Source organism: Triticum aestivum, chromosome 3B (genome assembly GCF_018294505.1).
Source record: "Triticum aestivum cultivar Chinese Spring chromosome 3B, IWGSC CS RefSeq v2.1, whole genome shotgun sequence".
Taxonomy (NCBI): domain Eukaryota; kingdom Viridiplantae; phylum Streptophyta; class Magnoliopsida; order Poales; family Poaceae; genus Triticum; species Triticum aestivum.
This window is the reverse complement of record NC_057801.1, coordinates 801,739,835-801,762,303: the sequence shown is the minus strand read 5'-3', so window position 1 is coordinate 801,762,303 and position 22,469 is coordinate 801,739,835. Positions and strand designations below refer to the sequence as shown.

Genomic DNA, 22,469 nt, shown 5'->3' with positions numbered 1-22,469 from the left:
TCAACAATCTAGATAATGTCCCTCATCCGATTATTTCATTGGCCACACACCAAGATCTTTGCCATATTTAGCGTGAACCAGAGGTTACTAACTCTGGCATCACCTTGATGAGGTCATTGGAATGGTGTTCCTAAATAAAAGTTATGTGTCATTTTTTTATGATTTTGTTAGCATCATTAGTACAAGTTTAGAGCAGCGAGTCTCCAGAGCTTCGTCTTTCACCTTTTTCCCGTCGTTTCATAGAAATCATATTGCAGTGTTATATGTTTTCTCTACACTCCCGTTGCAACGCACGGGCATTTGTCCTAGTAAACAACTTATATATATTTGTTGCTTTTCGTGCTGCCAGGTGTCCATGGCGTGCAAACTCTGTCTCCGGGCAACAGCAACAGCAACCCCAACAAAAGGAGCAACGACAACGGCAGTGCTGCATATGAGCTCACGCTGGCAAGGAGCAGAAGCTGCTGTGCGCTATAGCAACGGCGTGATGTAGGTGCGCGCGGGGCCTCTTGAGGTCGCTGGCTCCGTGCAGCCTCGTTGGCGCGCCGTCATGCGGCCTGTGTTTGCCGCCTGTCGTCCTCGTGAGCGGACAGGATGTGTCTGCTCGAGGTCCTCCGGCCTCCTCGCCGCCCCTGGTAGCCGGCAGCAGGGAGCACACCCTTGAGCTTCGCCGACAGAGCATAGCAGGGCAGCAAGGATGGAGCCGCTACTGCTCCAGCACAGCGCTAGCTGAGCTCGTCGGCGGCCAAGCAGGGAACGATTGCTTTTTTTTTCCTTTTTGCAGGGATCCAATTGCTTTTTTTTTCTGCAGGGACCCCATTGCTTTTTTTCAAAAGTTACAAGGACCTGATTGCTTTTACAAAAAGGTTACAATGACCTGATTGCTTTCCAAAAAAAGTTATAGGGATCTGATAGCTTTTAAATTTTTTATTAAGGGACCGACATGTGGGCTCCATCTGTCATAACGGTCAATCTAACGGTCAAAGCTAACGGTGTTGACTTTTATGCCACATCAGACCTGACGGGTGGGTCAGACATGTCATAATCATGGTTAAAAGTTAACGCTTCAACAATTAGTGTTTTCTGGAACAGCCAACCAAAATTGTGGTAGCATTTTAAAAGATTAAGAAAAGTGATAGTTTTACAGGGGGAGGCAGAGTCCATGGCGTGGCAGACATCCACGGCCACCACGGCCGGATTGCCAACGTCTGGCGCTACAAAGCGCCTGGGAGAGGATAATTAAGAAGGCCACCCGATGTCCCAGGCGAACCCTAGATGCTTTTCCCCTTTCCCCTCGCTCGGTCTCCTCTCCACAACACGTGCCCGAGACGCCGTTGCCATCGCCTTCGCCGTAGGCGTCGCCACCAACCTCCCCACGCCAAGCCGGCATACCCACGAGCTCCGTCGCATTCTTATCCTTCGACTACGCCACCGGACCGGAACCGGGGAGCAACGACAGCGACGCCCGCGTCTTCTTCCTCCGCTGCGTCCGTCGTGTGCCATCGCCGATCCACGTCGACCCCGACCACCTCCAGCCTTTACTGAGCCCTCCACAAGCTTCCCAGTGAGCTGCTGCTTGATTCCCCTCCACTCTCACTCTCGATTCATAGCACTAGGGCCCTCGTTGTCCTCATTCTGCTTCAGCCGAAGCTCGCCGCCGCTGCCTAAACCCCAAACTTCTGTCGTTGTCGTTAGCCTAGTGCTCCCCCGCGGTCGCTAGCCGGCACAAATCGACGCAGCGCATCGCTCTAGGTCGATGGGTGCAAACGCCATCCGTTTCCATCGCTAGAGGTGGCCGCTCGAGGACCTCCGCCGCGCCGGCAGCTCGCCGACGTGCGCAGCGCACGCGTGCGCGCCTAGCCCTGCTTGCCACCCGCTTGCCGCTGTCGCCGCCCTCACCCTCCCACGACCGCATCGGAGCTGTACCCCCGCCCCCTCGCACCTACACGCCGCCTCGCCCGTCGCGCCCCTGTCCATGCCCGCGTGTGGCCTCGTCGCTGCCCGCAGCTGCTCGCTCGCTGCATCCGCCACTGCTCCCGGCCGCCCTGGTGAGAACCCCGTCCAACACTGTTCCCATGTCCACTTAATCCATTATCCATGCAAGCCTCATACTAGGAGCAAAACCCTTGAATGAAGAGAAAACATCATCATATTTCCGCTCCAACAAAAGTTGTGAAGCATATAAATGCTCTTCAGTACCAGGTACGACTCCATCTGCAATGACCATGGCCATCATGTCATGTATCTCATGTCTCGTTGATCCGACGGTCTGTTTTTTTTTCAGTTGCCAGGGGGGATGGGAACTCACCATTCCGGAGTCCTCCCCAGGAGGAGTTGTGGAGGTGGGCAGTGGTGGCATTCCACTCCAGGCGAGCCACATAGGTCGACTGCATAAAACTACTCGCTGGATCTGCGACCTATGGTCCATGGTGGAGATCTTGGTCGATAACGTGGTCGGACTCGAAATGCCACTTCGCCTCGCCGGTTAGGCGGGTGTGCCACCGCACCACCATGGTTGGGTGAGGGTGACACCGTGCCATCGCAAATCGACTCCGGAGCCACCCCTTTCATAGGAACACCACTCAACAGCCATGGATCGGATAAGGGGGGATAAATGAGGGGGTCGTACTTGAGAATGTTGACAAGGGGAAGAAAAGGCAACGCTGCGAGCTACTCAAACAATGTATGCATTTTCTAGAGCAAAACCGCCGGCCACGATGAGAAATTATAGGTGGTTACAAATTACCAACCGCCTCAAGTATATCATGCATGTGGTTTCATAGTGTTTTTTTAGAGAAATGTGGTTTCATAGTTGTGACGACCTTTGATGCCTCGTATAGGACAAGTAACCGCCTCGAGTGGGCTTATTACATTGGAGATTGCTATGCTTGCTCACAACCGATTCCAAGGGCACTGCTCATGCTTATTTTTAATTTTCTTGGTGCATACGACAGTCTCTCCTACGACGCCACATCCAAAGCAAATTTTACCTTGGCAAATTCAAATTCCTCTTTGTACTGTCTTGCGACATCCATCTACTACAAAAACAAGATAGCAAACACGATGTTACAAGAAAATAGTACAAGTTCATAGCACAGAAGATGCTAACAACACGATAGTACAAGTACATAAATGGTTCATACAACATATACCAAATAAACTTAGTTCACAATGGTACAAGATCATAGCACATATGAGGTTAACACGATACATAGCAAATAGTTTGGTTTAAAGGATTTAAAACATCTTAGATTCTAAAAATTGTTGAGCTCCCATGTCCTCTTAATCCATCCAAGCCTCACACTAGGAGAAAAACCCTTGAATGAAGAGAAAACATCACGATATTTCTGCTCCAACAAAAGTTGTGAAGCATAGAAATGCTCATCAGTACCAGGTATGGCTCCATCTGCAATGAGCATGGCCATCATGTCATGTATCTCATGTCTGTTTGAGCTGACGATCTGTTTTTCTTGGAGGCCTGACACAAGGTGTAATTTTGTCAAACCAACGGTCCCTTTTTCTTCGGGACCTGGCGAAAGGTGTAATTTTCTTTGTGCATACGTCGGTCTCTCCTCTGACAACATCACATCCAAAGCTAATGCTAGCATGACCGATTCAAATTCCTCGTCTTCTTGTTCTTTATTTGAAATATCCATCTGACACAAAAACAAGATAGCAGACAAGATGTTAACAACAAGATAGCACAAGTTCATAGCACACAAGATGTTAACAAAATGATAGTACAAGTACGTAAATAGTTGACACGATACATAGTACATAAACTTAGTTCACAATGGTACAAGTTCATAACACATATGAGGTTCACACGACACATGGCAAATAGTTTGGTTCAAAGGATTTTAAACATCATAGATTCTACTTATTGTTGAGTTCTCATGTCCTTTTAAGCCATCCAAGTCTCACACTAGGAGCAAGACTCTTGAACAAAGTGAAAACATCACCATATTTCTGCTGCAACAAAAGTTTTTCCCCACCAGGTATGGTCCCATCTGCAATGACCATGACTCAATGGATCATCCGTCTATTTTGCACTCGCATTTGCCACTCTCCCATCTTGGTACGGACTTGACATTCCCCTCCACATCTATTAGATGCACATATCCACACAACGAGGTCTAGCAGGAAAATGAGGGCTTTATCAGGCACTTGAATCATAGCAATAGCAATAAACTGCCCACTGCCCATTTGAATCAGTAGCAGCATATACACAAGACTAGCCAGATCAAGCAGTACCAATATCAATCAGTGGCAGCATACACACAGGACTATCAATCAGTGGCAACAAAATGTTGGTCCGTGAGGAGGTCGGCGAGAAAGAGAGGAGGCGAGGCGCTCACCGAGCTCGGTTGAGGTGCTGGCTGGTGAGGAGGTCGAGGTGGACGGAGCGGAAGCAGGGCGTCGTCCGGCGGCCGGCGAGAGCAGGGGCGGCGTCCGGAGGCCGGAGAGAGCAGGAGCGGGGCCGGAGGCGGAGGACTAGAGCTCGGTCGAGGAGAGGAAGAGGGAGCGGGGCCGGCGGCGGCGGACTGGATCGGTCGCGGGGGAGACGGCGGCGCGATTTCTTCCCTGATGGGAACCTAGCAACGAGAGGAAACAGAGGAGAGGCGTATTGGTGGGCTCCGGAGAGAACTGGGCCGAATCGGTATGGATCGCGGGAGGGCAAGTTGCATGATCCAATAGGCCAGCAGATTTGTGGTTGTGGATCGGCGAACAGTTCTCTGCATCAAACGGTCCGCCGCACTCACTCTAGCCCCTGAGCACCACGAGAGTTCTCGGAGAAGAGAGGAGGAGCGGCGGCGTCAGGGCCGGAGATGTCGCTCTACAACTTCACGTACGTCCTCATCGGAGACTCAGGTCCGTTCCCGATCGGTTAATCCGCTCCTCTTGCTGCTAGTCTCGTTCGTGTAGTGGAGATCTGATTGGATGCTCCGACGACCCACTGCAGGTGTCGGCAAGACATGCCTGCTGGTGCCGTTCCTCCACAAGGAGTTCCACCCCGTCCTTGATTTCAACATCGACATCGAGTGCGGGGACAAGATGATCACCATCGACAACAAGCCCGCCAAGCTCCACCCAGATCCACCATAGAAATTACTGCCAGCTGCATATGAGACTATTACAGCATCTCCAACAACCGCGCTAAGCGCCGCGCGCAAAAAACATGTTTGTCGCGCACGCTTCGGCATGTTTAGCGCAGCCGCCAGCGCTGGTTCCAGCAGCCGCGCTATAATGCAGCGGCGCGCGCCGCTCCAGCAGCGCGTAAAAATACAGCGTGCGCGATTCACCGGGCATTTTAACATATATGATATTTTGGACACAAAATGAGTTTGAAACATTCATCAAAATGCAATGAACATGTGAAATTTGACACAAACAAGTTGATGAATAAAAGTTCATGCCCACAAGTTTAAAATCATGCCCGCAAGTTCATCCAACCAAGTTCAAATGCAAACTAAAGTTCAAGACATAAATGAAGGACACATCAATGATCTTTCTCGTCTTCGTCCTCATCTTCCGAAGACGATTCTTCCGCCTCCGAAGATGAATCTTCCTCCCTCTCCTCATCACGCACCGCATCACGTGAAGCTCCGACGGTGTTGACAAGATCTTCAACGGCATCTTTATGCGAATGTGTGTGAGAAGGCACATCGAAAGACATTCCACCCATGGCGACCGGAGGTGCACCCATGCCTCCCATGAGAGAAGCAAAACTCATGCCTCCCATGGCGTCCATAGCGTCGGAGGGTGCTCCAAAGCCACCCATGCCTCCCATGGCAGCCGGAGATGCACCATACCTCCCATGGCGGCCGGAGGTGCACCCATGCCTCCCATGGCTCCGAAGCCACCCATGCCTCCCATGGCTCCGAAGCCACCCATGCCTCCCATGGCGCCAAGGCCACCGCCACCCATGGCGCCAAGGCCACCGCCACCCATGCCGCCGAAGCCACCGCCACCCATGCCGCCGAGGCCACCGCCACCCATGCGGATCATGGCTCTTTTTTGGATCAACATTTCTTCACGGGCAAGATTGACATATTCCTTTTGCGCTTCATTGAGGTTGGATGTGTCCAAGAAGAACAAGTGCTTCTCCCATTCCAACAATCTAGTTCGCTCCTCATTGCTCACCTTCCTCTCCTCCAAAGCCACCTTCCTCTCCTCGGCCGCCACCCTTCTCTCCTCGGTCGCGTCATCTTGGTTCCTTGCCATTTTCCTCACCTCGTTGGCTTCTCTTCTTGCGTTGGCAATTGCTTCCATAGCATTTTTGAGCTCATCATCTTCTTTCCTCTTCTTCTTTTCGGTTTTGTCTTTCTTGCACCCATCCGGTCGTTTTGGCTTCGAGTATGAAACCGAGTTGGGTGTGGGGCTTCTCTTGCCGTCATCACTTGATGCATCCTCCTCATCATCATCATCATTCAACTCAATTGCTCGCTTGCGTTTATTGCTCAAATGCAAATCATCCAAACCATCACGCTTCTTCCATTTCTCATCATCCTTTAACACTTCATAGCAATGAGGCAAGGTAAAGATCCTGCCTTTCTTGATCTTCCCCTTCTTGGTTGTCCTCGTCTCTTCTTTGAACAAGTTTTGTGCAATGTTGTACTACAAGAAAAACAAAACAAGTTAGCACTTCGGTCACCAAAAACAAGTATGATGAACATATATGAGATGCCACTTACTCGATCATCCTCATTTGTGCCACTTGGGTTAATCTTGTCAACTGCCTTTTGTACGGCCGCCCACTTTTGACAATCTGAGTTGATTGTCGACCATCGGGACCGAAGTGATCTCTCGGAGCGGTCAATTCCACTCACGTTGTGAGCATCAAAGTGTTATTTCATTCGCCCCCAATACGCGTCTCTACTTTGATCACCTCCAATGGATGGATTCCTCGACACTTGCGAATAAGTATAGCATAGTAACTTGTCATCGTTGGTGCTGTAATTGCCCGCTCTTCCTTTCGGCGCGTCGACAATGCCCTCACCCTCCTCGTCCACCTCAAACTCATGGTCTTCGAAATGTATGTCATTGGTTTGAGACCAATGCGAATTTTTGGACCCAACACCCATAGTTGACATGTATGCATCATCGTTGAGACTACAAAGTGTTTTGAACAATGCAAATAAGCTATCTATATGTGATGATGCATTGAAAAAATAACAAGAAAAGAAAAGTTGGAAATTTTTTCACCTAGGGGCATTTCGTCGAACACGTGGTGCGCGTCGGCGGCCGGCTCAATGAGTGAGCTCGCCGGCGCTTCGGTAGCCGCGGCCGTCGAACGCCCTGCAAGCTTCTTTCCCCTCGCCTTCGTGTTGTCGGAGCCGTCCGCCGCCTTGTTCTTCTTCGCATTGGGGACCTTCGACGGTGAGGCAGCGGCATGGGACGGCGCTGGCGCGACGCCACCAGGCGCCGTGGTCATCCGCGGCGGCAAGAAGAGGTTGCGCGCGAGGCCGACGCCCGGCGATGGCGGCGGGGGGGGAGGGGGGGGGGTCGCGGCTGTACAACGGGGTGAGCGGGGTGCCGGTGTGCGCGTCCATGGGTGGGTGGCAGGGCGCCGGCGCCGGCGCGCGCGGGGCATAGGAGGAGGAGAGGAGAGAGTGCGGCCCGAGTGCTCGAGTGTGCCGCGCGCTGTAGCGGGCGTCCAAAATACACCGCGCGGGACAGTGTTTTCGACCGCGCGCCCAACTCGTTATAGCGCGCGCGCCATTTTTGCGCGCCCTCTGGATCGACCCGCCGCGTTGCGCGCGCGCTAAAACAGACTAATTTGCGGCGCGGCGCTAGTTTACCGCGGTTGTTGGAGATGCTCTTAGTGTTGCCAAACCCTTTTTCGAAATTGGATGTGACATCTCTACTAGATACTCCCTCTGTCCATAATATAAGAACGTTTTTTTACATTAGTGTAGTTTCAAAAACGTTCTTATACTATGGGACGGAGGGAGTAGCACAGTATGAATTTTGAGTTCCACAAGTTTGCCACGTTCAGTTATCGGGGAAATTAATCCATCTTGTGTTGTGTTTGTTAACATTACAGCCAGGCCGACATGCATTCAGATCGTTAACTACACCACTATACGACGAGGCTGTCGGTGCTCTCTTGGTTTATGACATCACCAGGTACCTCCCACTCCCAGAGACAATGGAAGCTGCCCTGTTCACTCTAGTGCATGGCTGCCTGAACTTTAATAATCCTGCTGTTTGTGTCATAATCAATGATGACATTCAGGAGGGAGACTTTTAACCATCTCACCAACTGGCTACAAGATGCAAGGAAATATGCACACTCTGGCATGACAATAATGCTGATAGGGAACAAATGTGATCTATCGCACAGCCATGCCGTGAGCTATGAGGAAGGCGAGCGGTTCGCAAAGGACCATGGTCTGCTCTTCATGGAGGCATCTGCAAAAACTGCACAGAATGTTGTCGAGGTAATGCTTGTTGGATTCTTGGTGCATCTCTGCGCAACTAAGGCCTCTCTGTTGTTGATCATTTTCTTTTTTTCGAGTCGTTTATTGATCATTTTCTCATGTTGTTTAATGCAGGGTTTCCTTCAGACTGCTGTAGCAATATACAAGAAAATTCAGGATCCTTCATCCGGTCTATATAATTAGGTAATGTTTTATAGTTCAGTCATAATACTTATGTAGCTGTCCATTTTTAACAAAAAGTTCTACCACCTAAGTTTCTCTGGGATGAAGCAGAAACGCCTTTCGACTGATTCAAGACTCTTATATGATCCTTAGGTTACGTTATTTAATATTGCACGATCTCAGTCCAGTTTCTGATGTATGTTTTACTACGGTACAAAATGTGGATGGGAGTGTTATGTGATCCTTAGGTTACGATTCCAGTCCAGTTTCTGATGTATGTTTTGCTACAGTACAAAATGTGGATGGGTGCCTTCCAACTTACAGTGTATAGCATATGCCTTCCAGCCCTTCCTGTTGCCTCCCCATGTTACAGAAAGCCGGACAGCTACTCTGACAGCCTTTGCATAGACACCAAGAATTGTCAAGCATGAAAATGGCGATGTTGCATACATTTGTCTATATTTTTATGGAACGAAGAGACTTATTTCTTGATTGATGCTGGAAAATGGAAATTTGCTACTTCCATTATTAATAGAGCAACAAAGGAAGTTGGGCATCTAGTTCGCAGAATTCTGAAAACATAGGAATTGGGAAAACACATAATAAGATATAAATGCATGTGCTAGACTGCTGGTCAAAGAACTTGAAAACTAAAGAATAGCTTTCTCCTGTCTCCGTTCTCCGTTCATCAACAACTTCATCTTCGGTCTCCGTTCCTCAGCCTCGGCTTTTGCTCCACCACCACCTCCGCCGCCGCCTCCCCCTGAGCCGGATTAGCTTTCTCCTTTTTAGCTTTATTTGGGGCTTGTCTCGCTGTGCCCCCAGCATGACTTTATGACTTGTTGACACTATGTATTGATTGGTTGGATGCTTGGTCCGTTGCTTTATAATATAAAGCGGGGGAACCCCTTTTTCGTAATAAAACTAAAGAATAGTTTATACAAGTTTAAATGCTTGGTTCACATGTATAGAGAATCAGCACAATCAAATGATATGATTTTTTTGGGGGATTATATTACGGAACTAAGTACTTGGTCTCATACTATTTTGTCTAAGAAATCTAAAAGAGGTCTAAGTGAATTATAAAATTTATGTGTTCTTTAACTGAGATTGGCATAAATTTCTCCTCCATTTCTTAAAGCAAAATGGATAAACAGTTTAATGAAAGGAAATTTTCTGATGTTTATGATTTCCCCCACTTATAACTAGGAGGTCCAAGCGGAAGCGCAGCAATGCTATAATAACAGCCAACACGGTTCCCCTACTCAGACCCTATTCTTTCAACATGTGTTTGCGTGATGAACTGTTACATAAAAACAGTTCTTTTTATTTTCTTTCATAAAAACAGTTCTCTTGGTGATCTCATTGGAGTGTTGTCAACCCTAAGATGAAATGTTCTGTTTTTCTTATTTTTGCAGGTTAGCTGATTCAAAGTTGGCTACACAGTCCCTAGCATCATTAGAGGTGCGGGTTCGTCGTCTTCCAATGGTTAATGTATTCATGTGCATAAAAACTTGTCATGGATTATGATCTAATGCTAAATATTTTAATAAATGTATAATGTATCGGATTCCACAAATTGTATCCTTTAGTATGTGTGATTAAGTAAGAATGTGTGCTTGATTTTCCTCGTGTCCTTTTCATTTAAAGTTTTTAACCACCTAATCAGCTAATAATATGATTGCTAAGTCTTTAGGATATTTCTCAAGGCTCGTCTTAACTCCTTCAGCAAAGCAATCATATTAACTTTGCATTTTGATTAAGCAGATTGCTGAGTTAAATTCCTATAAAACCTACACCGGATGAACGAGTACTTTGTTTGCAATTTGCATTGTCTTAGAGGAACCTAGGTGTCTTCTACGATGATATGGGTATGTATGCCATGGGGTCAAATTTGTGCACTTTGTTCTTTTGTATCCAGAAGGAATGTGCACTTATCGCGGTAGCGCTCCTTGCGACCCCGCGAATTCCTCCCTGGCACCTTCTCTTCTTTCACACCAGCTGGAGCAAAACTTCATTGTAGGTGTGAGTATGTCAAACTCCTATGTTGACTTCGCCACTAGTAACCGCTTCCACGGTGAAGTGGGGCAATGATTCAGCAATTGGGGATTGTGAGCGCCGATGCTATACATAGCTTACTACGAGATGAAACTCGCGCTCACCTACAAAGATTTTTGAAAATATGTCGGCCCAATAACTGGTACTGAGCAGTTTTGGGAAGCTTCTGAGGACTGGTCCGCGGAACCTTCTGTCTGTTTTTGAACAGTTTTGGGAAGGTTCTACAAGGTTTTTTTTTCATTTTTTTCTGTGTTTTCCTCTATCGGTTTTTCTTATGCCTTTTTATTTTTGGTTTTTCCCTTTTCTTTCTTTTTTTTTCAAAATTTGTGTTCAATTCACATTTTGAATAATTTTTACATGCACGTTGAACATCTTCTTGGTTGCGAGATCTTATGGGTTTCACCTCTAGCCTACCCCAACTTGTTTGGGACTAAAGGCTTTGTTGTTGTTGTTGTTGTTGTTGTTGTTGAACATCTTCTAAATAAATGTTGAACATTTTATCCAAATACATGTTGAGCATTTGTCAAATGCACATTGAACATTTTCTTAATATAATGTTATTTTCCAAAATTTTATGAACAGTTTTTCAAATGCAAATATTTGTGAAGTGTTAGAATTTATTTATTTTCTGAATTGCAAGAGCATTTTTTATGTAGTACGAACATTTTTTAATATACTGTTATTTTCCAAAATTTCATGAACAGTTTTTCAAATTATGCAAATATTTGTGAAGTGTTAGAATTTAATTTTTTTCTGAATCGAAAGAGCATTTTTTATGTATTACGAACATTTGGTAAGATTGAGCGGATGTTTTTTTACATTTCATGAACATCTGTTAAAATGTCATGAAACAAATTTTTAAATGCATAATGATTTTTCAGTGTCACGAAAAAATTCTTGTATGTTATGGACATTTTTACACTTTTTAAATATCATAAACATCTTTTTTGAATGGTAAGAATATTTTCTAAAATTTTCGTTAGCAATTGTTTTCAATACACCAACATTTTTCAAAGTGAAAGTTTTTTAAAAAATAAGTGCATTACGTTTAATAATATATGTATTTAAAATATTCCGAAATATGGACAAAAGTAAAAACCGAATGAATGGTCTAAGAAACGTGATACTGTCCCAGGCCACTAGTTTGTCGCTTCAGGCTGTGTCGGCTGGTCGTACTTGGCAGCATGGCGCTGAGGTGTATCAGTGGCGATCGCGACGTGTTCAGCTGTTTGCGCGCAGGAAGGAGGTGCCGTTCGGCGCCGTGGTGACGTCGACGATAGCTGGACCGAGCAAGGTTGATGCATCAGTACAGTTCTGAAGATGGAGCGGTGGCAGTTGGCGGCGGCCTCTGAGAGCACGCCGGACCAGTGTGCGCCTCAGACCCGGCAAGTGGCTTGGTTGCGATGTCTGTTTGGTATTAGGCCCAGGCTATCTGCGCCCCTTCATCAACTGGATAGGTGTAGCGATAGTTTGTTGCTTAGACAGCGGCTTTAGTCTTACTGTTGTATGACTTTGTAAGATCTTGTGAGAATAATTAATAAAGTGGCGATATGCATCGTCCAGATGCAGAGGCCGGGGGTCATTCTCCTTTTCTAAAAAAAAAGAAAAACTTATCGTGGTGTCGTACCGTGAGCTACGAGGAAGGCGAGCGGTTTGCAAAGGACCATTGTCTGCTCTTCATGGAGGCATCTGCAAAAACTGCACAGAATGTTGTAGAGGTAATGCTTGTTTTATTCTTCGTGTATCTCTGCACAACTAAGGCCTCTCTGTTGTCGATCAATTTCTCACGCTGTTTGAAAATGCAGGGCTTCCTTCAGACCGTTGGAGCAATATACAAGAAAATTCAGGATCCTTCCTCCGATCTATATAATTAGGTAATGTTTTACATTTAGGTCATAATACTTATGTAGCTGTACATTTTTAATAACATGTTCTACCACATGAGTTTCTCTGGGAAGCAGAATTGCCTTTAGATTGATTCAAGAGTGTTATGTGATCCTTAGGTTGCGTTATTTAATATTCCACAATTTCACTCCAGTTTCCGATGTATGTTTGGCTACAGTACAGAATGTGGATGCGTGCCTTACAACTTAAAGTGTGTAGGATATGTGCCTTCCACCCTTGCTCCCCTGTGTTGCAGAAAGTAGCCAACCAGATGTTTCTGTATTTTCGTGGAACCAGGAGACACTTTTTCTTTTGATGCTGGAAAACAACATTTGCTAATTTTATTTGAGCCATCGAGGAAGTTGGACCTCTGGTTCGCAGAATTCTGAAAAACATAGGATCAAGGAAACACATAATAAGATGATAGAAATGCATTTCCTTGACTGGTGGTCATAAAATTGGAAAACGCACAAGAATTTTATAAAAACTTGACTGGTGTTTGCTTCACAAGTATAGAAAAACAGCGCATTGAAAACCACATTTTAATGATAGTGAATGTCATTTTCCAACCTAGACGTATTTGCTATTTGTAAGTTCCCTGGAATCAGAATTTGTGTATGTTGATTCAGTGGGGAAGAAGAGGAAGCGCTAGCGGGACTTTTCGCTGTGATCGCCGCTCAGATTAGAATAGATAGAGGCATCGTTGGAGGCGTGGAGGGGGAGCGGTAGCGAGCCAGAGGCAAGGTGGTGACGGGAGGACTGTACTCTCGAGGCAGTCCGGAGTGAAGAAAGATTTTATTTTATCGTTTACATGGAGTGATGGAAGATCCGATGGACGAAGGAGTTGGCCTACAGGAGGAAGAAGGGTCCCAACCGTGGGGTTTCAATCCAACGGCCGGGGAAAATTGACTTACAGTGCAAAAAGGTAGGCGTCTTACATACGGCCAACCTTGTGTTCTTTCAACATGTGTTGCCTGATAACTATTACATAAAAATTGTTATGATACATATATAAAGCAACAACCAAACAAAGTACACGATCGAACAATACAAAATGATGAGGTAACCCTCATACAATACCGATCCCATGATAATCGGACCACGCAGAACACACACGACTACGCTACTGAAAAATTGCAAAGCAAGAACTGAGTACAACACCACGCTACGCCATATAACACCTAAAGCTCCAGGGCAACGCCCCGCAAGGAAGAACGACGCTAAGCATTGTCGCTGCCGAGTCCAAATTGGACAAAGATTTTCATTCGGAACCCAGACACTAAGAGGAACACCACGACGACGTCTTCAAGAAGAGAGCGGTGCTCACGAGCGTCGTCATCGTCGGCGAGAAAGCGCGGAGTTTTCACTCGTTAGCTCCCCCGAGCCACCACGAGGTCTTCAGGACAAGCGCGGCGAGCCCAGATATCTAGATCTGAATCGGGGCGACGCTATTATCAGAGACAGAGAACGTGCCCGAGCCACATGTCGCTCCACCTCTTGCCGTCCACACGACCAAGAGGAAAAGACACCACCATCGCCCTGGTGCCCATCGGAGAGCCCACCATGGGACCGCCATCCAGAGCCGCCACCCCAGCATCCATGTCCGAGACACCACCAACCGCCCACATCACAGTGCACCCACCACGGTAGGAGGAGTAAAAGGCGTCTCCTTCCACTCCTAGCCCGACATCATCCACGGAGTTGGGTCGGCTTAGCCCAGGCCTGCGTCTCCAGCTAGTCCCGGTGGATCGGGGGAGACACAACCCTGTGACTACCGACGGCCATCGCCGTGCACACTCACACGACGCCATGTCCGTTGTCGACGACGCCGATCTGCCCGACAGAACAACAAAGTCTCGACCACCACCATCGAACACTGCACCCGCAAGGAGAGGGACCTCATCACCCGCGGGGCGCCTTCCGGACGAAGCCCACCATCGTCTACCCAGAGCGAAAGCTCCGACCCATCTCGGGCCTCAATCTGGTCCACCCGAGCACAAGCCCCAGGTCTTGGCCATCTTTGACATGCGAACAACTCGCGCCGCCGGCCCGAACCCAAGAGAAAAGGATGAGCCACCACCGCCCGCACCCTGTTGCTGCACCACAACTGAGGGAGTCGTAGATTAGGGGGTCTTCGGCCTGTCGTCCTATCTCTTAGGGTCGGACTATTAGGCCGTGTTGCCAATGCTTGGTGACCAAACATAAGTGGGGACCCCATACCCGGACAGTATGCTTTTTGGTGCCTTGGTGTGTCCCACAAGTAACGATGAGAAGAATCAGCATGTTTATCCTTTCCTTGTACCGGACCATGTGTAACCCTAGTACCCCTGGTGTTTATATAAACCTGAGCATTTAGTCAGTAGGGACTAGAACAACAACCATCATCCTACTAGTTTAGGGTTTAGTTCATCTGATCTCGTCGTAGATCGACTCTGTAATCCTCATATACACAAGCAATATAATCAAGCAGGATGTAGGGTTTTTCCTCTTCGAGAGGGCCCAAACCTGGGTAAACATCGTGTCCCTAGTCCCTTGTTCCCCATTGATCCAAGATCCATAGCTTGGGATCCCCTGCCCAAGATTCGCCGGTTTTGACACCGACATTGGTGCTTTCATTGAGAGTTCCGTTGTTGGATCGTCAAAGGATTGATGGCTCGCCTGATCATCGGAGACGGCATCAGCACCGGAGACATCTTCGTCCCTAGGCAACTTTACCTGTTTGGCAGCATCGTGCTGCACGTTGACTCGACCGGTCATGTTGACTAGATCGACAGTTTCGCCCCTGAGCACCAGATCAAGTTTTGTAACTTAGAGTACATCACCGACGCTCGGGGCGATTTGATCTTCACCGACTTCTCAGCTTCACCTGGAACACCTGCGGACCCCGAAGCATCGACTTTGAGGCCCCCTGATCCGATCTTTGGATCGGCCCTTACCTCGAAGCGGGCTTTGAGCTCGGATGCCTACACTATGTCCGAAGATCGGGAATCACCCCTGACCGGACTCCCCCTAGGAGCCCCCTGGGTTCAAGATCTCATATCAATTTTCAACTGCTGGGAAAGAATTGGGTGCGGCAGGCTACGAAGCACCGATACGTGAGAAACTCGTGTATCCCCGTGCGGGACGTCGCCGATACGGTGATACGCGTGATACGGCCGGGATACGGGTATCGGAGAAGTATCGTATTTTTCGATCAAAAAAGAAAAGAAAAAACGCCGATACGTTCTGTTCAACATCCATGATACGGTTGGGACACGGCCAGCCCAGTAGAAGCCCCGCTTTCTCTCCCTGTTTGCAGGCGCTTGAAGGAGCGAGCCGCCGCCACGTGGACTCACCTCCCCGCCGCCGCAGATTGAAGTGGCTCGCCGCCGCCGCCTGCAATCGCCTCGCTGCCTTGTCGACTCGCCATGCCGCCGCCTTGGTTGACTAGAATCATCTCCCGCGCCGTCGTCAGTCGGCAGCAAGAGCGAGGGAAGATAGATCCGGCGAATTCTCCTGTTATCTAGTTGATTTATACGCAGTACATGATTTTTGCTTCGATAACTCTTCGCTCCCCATTCTAGTTACAAACTGGGCAGACGATGCTTGGCTAGCTTCTTGCAAACTGAAGTTGCTTGGTGATGTCGCTGCTCTGCTGCCACTTGCTACTGTTTTCTATTACTACTGCTACTGCTTGCTGTTGCTCACACATTCTATTATGTTTTCTTCTTATTACATGTCATTTTACTAATTATTTATATGTACTCGCCGTATCGCCGTATTGACGTTTCTACAAACTGCCGTATTCCGTATCGCCGTATCGGTGTCGCCGTATCGGTGCTTCATAGGCGGCAGGAAGAAATGGGATTCTAAAAAAAGTATAAACAAGTCTTCCCCACTGCTGCATAGAATTTGAGCTGGGTGGAATTGAAGTTCGGTTTCGATCAAGACACCCCTGCCTACTTACCTTAAAAACGACTAATGTTCAACCGATCACAGAGATCCTTTCCAGCAACTTCAAATCAGAAAGCCCTGGCTCCCATAAAGAGTGCATGTAGATCTTTCTTTTTATTACATTTTCTTATATTTATATAAGTTCTCTTTTTATTCGACATAACAAGAACAGAATCACGCTATGTAGGATTTGAACCTACGACTGGCGACGGCGAGGTAGGAGGAGGGCAGGGAGAGGACATGAATGACTGGTGCTAGGGTTCGCCCAGCCGCCGCTCGCGGGAGCGACGTGGGGCGAGGGGGTTCTCATGACGCTGCCCCTTGCTTAGTTAGAGGCGTTGGCGCCCCGTCTTCGTAGCTATCGTGGTTAATGTAATCTTGTGCAAAAGAAACAAACATGTTGTGCCACATTTTTTTAGATAAACATGTTGTGCCACATACATGCGTGTAAGGCTGGGCATACCGAACGGGCCTTTTGGCCCGCTCATGGACCGGCCCTGCCCTGACCAAATTACGTAGGACCGACAAAAAAACAGCCAATCTGGTATGCAAATATAGGCCGGAAAACATTGAAATCCTATTCGCCGCATTGTGCGACAAACTGACGAGCTTTCGCATAGGTGGGGAGCCGAGCAAACCGAGGATGGGCTCGCCCATTTTTGCGTCAAGAAGGATCCTGTTTTGTGAACAGTCGGTTTAAATCCGTTTCGGGAATCTTTCGGCAGGTTCAAAACCGATTTTTTTCTTGTGGTTTGTTATTTCGTTTTTTTCTTTTTTTTAATTTTATTATCCCCCTTTTTAGAAAATGTTCACGAACTCAATTTCTATTGTTCAAAATTGCAAAAATTGTACACATTTCCATATAATTGTCTCAACATTTCAAAACATGTTGCAGTATTAGTTCACAGAATTAAAAAATGTTCCTGTTTTCGCAAAAAGTTCAGGTATTTGACTTAAGATTCCCTTTTTTTTCAAATATGTTCATAAATTCAAAAGGTGTTTGCATTTTCTAAAATGTTTAATACTTTCAAAAAAATATTATTTTTTAAAAATAATTCCATATTTTAAAAAATGATCTTCAAATTTGATCATAGATGCAAAAATTGTTCACGTTTTAGAAATATGTTAGTGTTTTTCAAAAATTCTTCAGAAACTATAAATTGTTTCAATTTTTTTTAAAAATGTAAATTTTAAATGTATTTTCGTTTTCCAAAAATGTTCGCATATTCGAAAAGAAGTCGCAATTTTAGAAAAAATCCTGTTTAAAAACATCACAGACTCAAAGATTATTAGCTTTTTCCATAATGTCTGCATTTCGCAAATAATGTGCGGAAATTCAAAATATGTTCCCATTTTATTAATTTGTTCATAAATGAAAAGGTGCTTAAGTTTTCGAAAAATGTTCATGTTTTCATAAATTGTTCAGGAACTTAAAATATGTTCCCTTTTTCTAAGATTATTCACAATTCAAAAAAGTTTAACATTTTACTCGTCTTGTTTAGAAAATGTTTGGATTTTTAAAAATACTAGCCTTTGAAAAAATTATTCAGATATTTCCAAGAAATGTCGAAAATTCCAATAGTGTTCGGATATGCCAGGTAATTTAGTTCTTAAAATGTCACGTTGTATATTTGTCACATATAGCTTTTTTTTAGACAGATTTGTCACATATAGCAGTCAGGTCAACATCGTGCAAGTACCAGTTGCAGTGGCCACATCGCTCGCCGACGGGCCGGCCGAGTCAAGGGTTCTTCGGCGCCGGATTTGCCGCAAAATGCAACATATAGGAGCTGGGAGCGCCTATAGAGCGCGGTACGTGCCGGTAGCCGCGGGAACAAAATTTTGAATTTCCGCACATTATTTTCAAGGGCCTGCTCCCCCGCGCGCCCTCATGGGCAGGCCCATGTGCGGGGCCGGCAGCCCCTTGTTTTTTAGCCTTTTTTTTCTGTTTTCAGATTTATTGTATTTTCAAAAATAATTAGGATTTCAGAAAAAGTTAGAAATAGTCCAATTATTCGTGAATTCAAAAATTGTTCCCGATTTGAATTTTTCAGGAAATGATAAATTCTCAAGGATTCAAAAAATGTTCACAATTTCAAAAATGATGTTCGTGTATTCAAAAAATATTCAAAATTTCTAGAGAAATGTTCAAAATATTCAGAAAATGATCAAGAATTTTGAAAAATGTTCATAAATTTAAACAAATGTTCACAAAATTAAAAAACTGTTCGCAATTCAAGAACTATTAAGGAACTAAAAAAATGTTCGTCAAAAACAAAAAATGTTCCTAAATTTCAAGAAATGTTCAGTAATTTCGAAATAATATTCACCATTTCCAGAAAAATGTACACTATTTCAGTGAATGTATGATTTCGAAAAAATGTTCACTTTTTCAAAAACAAATCACGAATTTGTTAGAAAATCGGCTATTTGAGAAAATTTCATAATTTAGAAAAATGTTCATAATTTCGAAAAACGTTCACAGTTTAAGAAAATGTGTTCGCAAAAGTGATACACGGCCGAACTTTTTCCAGAAAAAGGTGACAATAAGAAAAGCGAGAAAAATGAACATTAAAGAAAAGGAAAAAAAGAAAAAAATTAATCGGAAAAAGCGAAAACAAAAAAGGAAATACAAAAGAAAAAATCGAAATAAAAAAGAAAAAACTGGTTCTAGGAAGGTTCTAGAACCTTCCCAAAACCGGTGGGGAGGAATCCTGGGCCGGCCCAAAAAGCTGCGGTCGCTCACGGGGGTACACGCAATCTCGCTAGAGGGCGACCTATGCGCCATATAGATCTACCCGGAAATAGGACTGGACTAGTCTTTGTTTGGGCCAATCCGCTCAATCGGACCGAAACATATTTCTTCCTGCATTTTTTGAATAATACGAACGAGGCCTAGCGCATCCTAGACTCATGTTTATGACCTAGCCCACCTTATATTGCATTCGCACGCACTCACTAGGTCACGATTCGCTCAAAAAAAAAAGCAATCGGTCCCCTCCTCATCGTCGGCGCGGCCATCGTCTTTTCCCTGTCCATGTCAGCCACCCGAGCACGCATGCACGGCACAGCCCCTCGCCAACGCGGTCATCAGCATCGTCGCGCTAAACCAATGTGTCCACGAGCTTTTACCACCTTGAGATCTCCTTCCTGGTGCAAGGAATCTATCGGATTCGCCTCGAAGTCGTTGCCATGTTCCTCCATCCCTGATTCCCGCCGCAGTCATTCATCGTCGATTACATCGTCGTTGCTGCTTCCCCGGCCTCCCCAACCTCCCCATCGAGTTTGCCGTGAGCCACCACCCATTTCCCCTATGTCCCTCCTTCTAATTAGCGCATGAAGCCATCTCTCACCGACGCCATGGTCACCACCTTGTTGTCAGTGGTGGCTGGCCGATCCGTCGGTCCAGACCGTGCTTTTCTGTGTACTGCTAGGCTCTTCGGACTGGTTTGGTTCGGCGCGCCGGTGGCCAATCCAAACGGCAGGTCGATCAGGTTTGGACCACCCCAGACAGATTATGGTCTAGTGTTAAACTTCTAAACCACTTTAAATGTATCGGATTATTCATGTCTTTTTAACATTCACAAATGTGGGGTTAAATAAGAATGTGTGGTTTGGTTTTCATTGAGTTGTTTTCATGTAAAATTGTGAACCACCAAATCAGTTAATCGTGTGATTGCCAAGTCTGTAGGATATTTCTCAAGCCTCATCTTAGCTATCTCTACAATCTTACTAACTCTGCATTTTGGTTATATTCTTGAATTTAATTTTGTTAGATAGTGTACAACCGGTGAGTAAGCATGTTGCTTTAATTTGTATTGTCTGAGCATCTGCTGGAGAAATATTACTAATAAGAATGTGCTGGAGAAATATTACTAATAAGGGAAATTGAAGCTGATACCTTTCAACAAATCTCATATTCATAGAATTAGCAAACCAACTGATAATTAAGATGATCCACCAAGAGAATCATAGCTTTGTATTATAATCACCTAAAAATTAATAGGTGATATTTCTATGAAAAGAATATATTTCTTATTGTACTAATCATTCTTTCAGCTTGAGAGTCATTGTTCTGCTATGATCTTGAGGTATCTTGCTTTACTTAATATGCACCGTCGGGACATAAGCATGGAAACCTGCACACGTCGTGTTTACAATTATATGGGTGTGTATGCTTGTTGACGGTGTTACGGCCTAGGGTTCTCTCACAATGTCGATTCCTGGCCTAATGCGCTGGGCTGAGAACCCCTAGGTCAATTCCATCCTGGGCCACGTTGGGCAGTCCATGGCGATTATGTGGAAGACTCAGAGGACTTGCATTATAAGCAGAAAATACTGGAGCCATGGAGGACTCTACCTTCATTGACGTAGGCGACTAAGATCTATAATCCTAGGGCCCCAATGTGTTATATAAGTTGGGGTCCGGGCTCCCTAATTACTTTACTTGTACTTTGTACACACCCCTATTGCATTATAGGAGAGCAGGAGTAGGGTATTACCTCGATTCGAGAGATCCCAGACCTGGGTAAAAGCTTGCCTCCTGTTATCATCCGGCCTAATCACCTAGACGGGATACCATACCTTGGGACATATTGGGGTCGTCTCCAATAGTGATGGCCCACGCAGGTCCAGCTAGGTGAATGTAGAGGCTTCATGGGAGCTCAGATCGAATCCAGCGTGATATACGCGCCAGGAGAGATGTTCATCTTCAGCTCCACCACCTTCATCGCTAGCTCGACTGGCCACATCGTCCAGGTCGAGAACTTCCGTCCAAGCCGAATTGTCTGATTCGGCAATCTGGAATATGCCACAGATTCACGTGGATAGCTGATCTTCTATGGTCTGGCATCATGTCGGGCTCAGGAGCATCAATGGGAGGTCGAATCGCAAACATCGAGGATCTCACCGAGGTGCTTGAGGGTGCAACCGAGGAGATGGTGACCTAGAGAAGGAGACCAGTGAATCTATGGACTAACGGCCGCCAGCGGTGCATTTGCGCCTGTGACAGGGACATAATGTCCCTAGATGTCGGTCAAGGAGTGCTACATGGTAGAGACCCCGAACGCTAGTCAAGTTGACAACCTAGGTGATCCTGGCTATGACCGACACATCGGCGCAAACACTGATGAGCCGGCGGTCAAGGAGCCGACAGCTGGGGCGGGAAGCTAAGCGAGGTCAATGGTAGGGCCATTGAGGCCCGAGACATAGCTTTAGGCATCCAAAGGCATGATGACTCTCGCCTGTGCATCCTCAATATGGTGGGTTACGTTTTGAGCAAGAAACGTCGCCTGGAGCACATGGGTGGATCGTTAACATGAGGATGTGTCTCCTTTAGCTTGATGCTAATGGGTCGTTAACACCAGGACATGTCTCTTTCCCTTGATGCTGACGGGTCGCATCGCAGCAGCCACAACGCTTGCAAAGATGCCAAGAAGTGGTAGATGATGATCATTTTATATGCATATGCCTAGCTTGTTTTTATGCTATGTTGTAAATATTTTGTATAATTCTGAACCTATGAACCTACGTTAGTTTATCATTTCGAGTTGTATGCATGTTCTTAAATATTTCATGCGGCGAGGAGGCCAGTGTGATGTGGGGAAAATTTTGGTTATTTGAATCTCTGTGAACATTATCACACACGCCTTATCAAAACGAACAGTCTGTTATAAATCGCAAATGGTGTATCAAAAAATTATGTGTGCGATAGTTCACGAAATTAGAGACTACCGTGTGCTGTGCAGAACACACGGTTCTTTTTGCCAAACATGTGCAATAGCTCAGTTCATCACACAACGCTTCTTTGAGAAGAATTGTGTCCAAGGAATCGCACACAGTTCTCCTTACCCAATTGTGCGTGATGTATTTTCCATCACACACATTTTATTTTCAGAGACACGATATATTTTTATAACATGTATGATGCCTTCATCGTGCATAGTATAAGGCTATGGTATGCGATAGATGTGTCTTAAATAGCACTGA

At 46.0% G+C, this 22,469-nt stretch overlaps 1 protein-coding gene and 1 long non-coding RNA gene across 2 annotated transcripts; one reads left to right on the top strand and one right to left on the bottom strand.

Moving 5' to 3' along the window:
• Positions 1–3,066: 3,066 nt before the first annotated feature.
• LOC123072535 (uncharacterized) lies at positions 3,067–4,874 on the bottom strand. The gene is made up of 2 exons (XR_006435207.1): positions 4,359–4,874; positions 3,067–3,656 (listed from the first exon to the last, which is right to left on the bottom strand). It is a non-coding gene; the product is annotated as an uncharacterized lncRNA (long non-coding RNA).
• Positions 4,830–8,627, top strand: LOC123072534 (ras-related protein Rab-2-A-like). Its single transcript, XM_044496114.1, has 6 exons — positions 4,830–4,872; positions 4,964–5,090; positions 7,391–7,407; positions 8,052–8,130; positions 8,240–8,444; positions 8,559–8,627. The coding sequence occupies exons 1-6, from the start codon at positions 4,830–4,832 to the stop codon at positions 8,625–8,627; spliced, it is 540 nt and encodes a 179-aa protein (XP_044352049.1).
• The last annotated feature ends 13,842 nt before the right edge of the window (positions 8,628–22,469 follow it).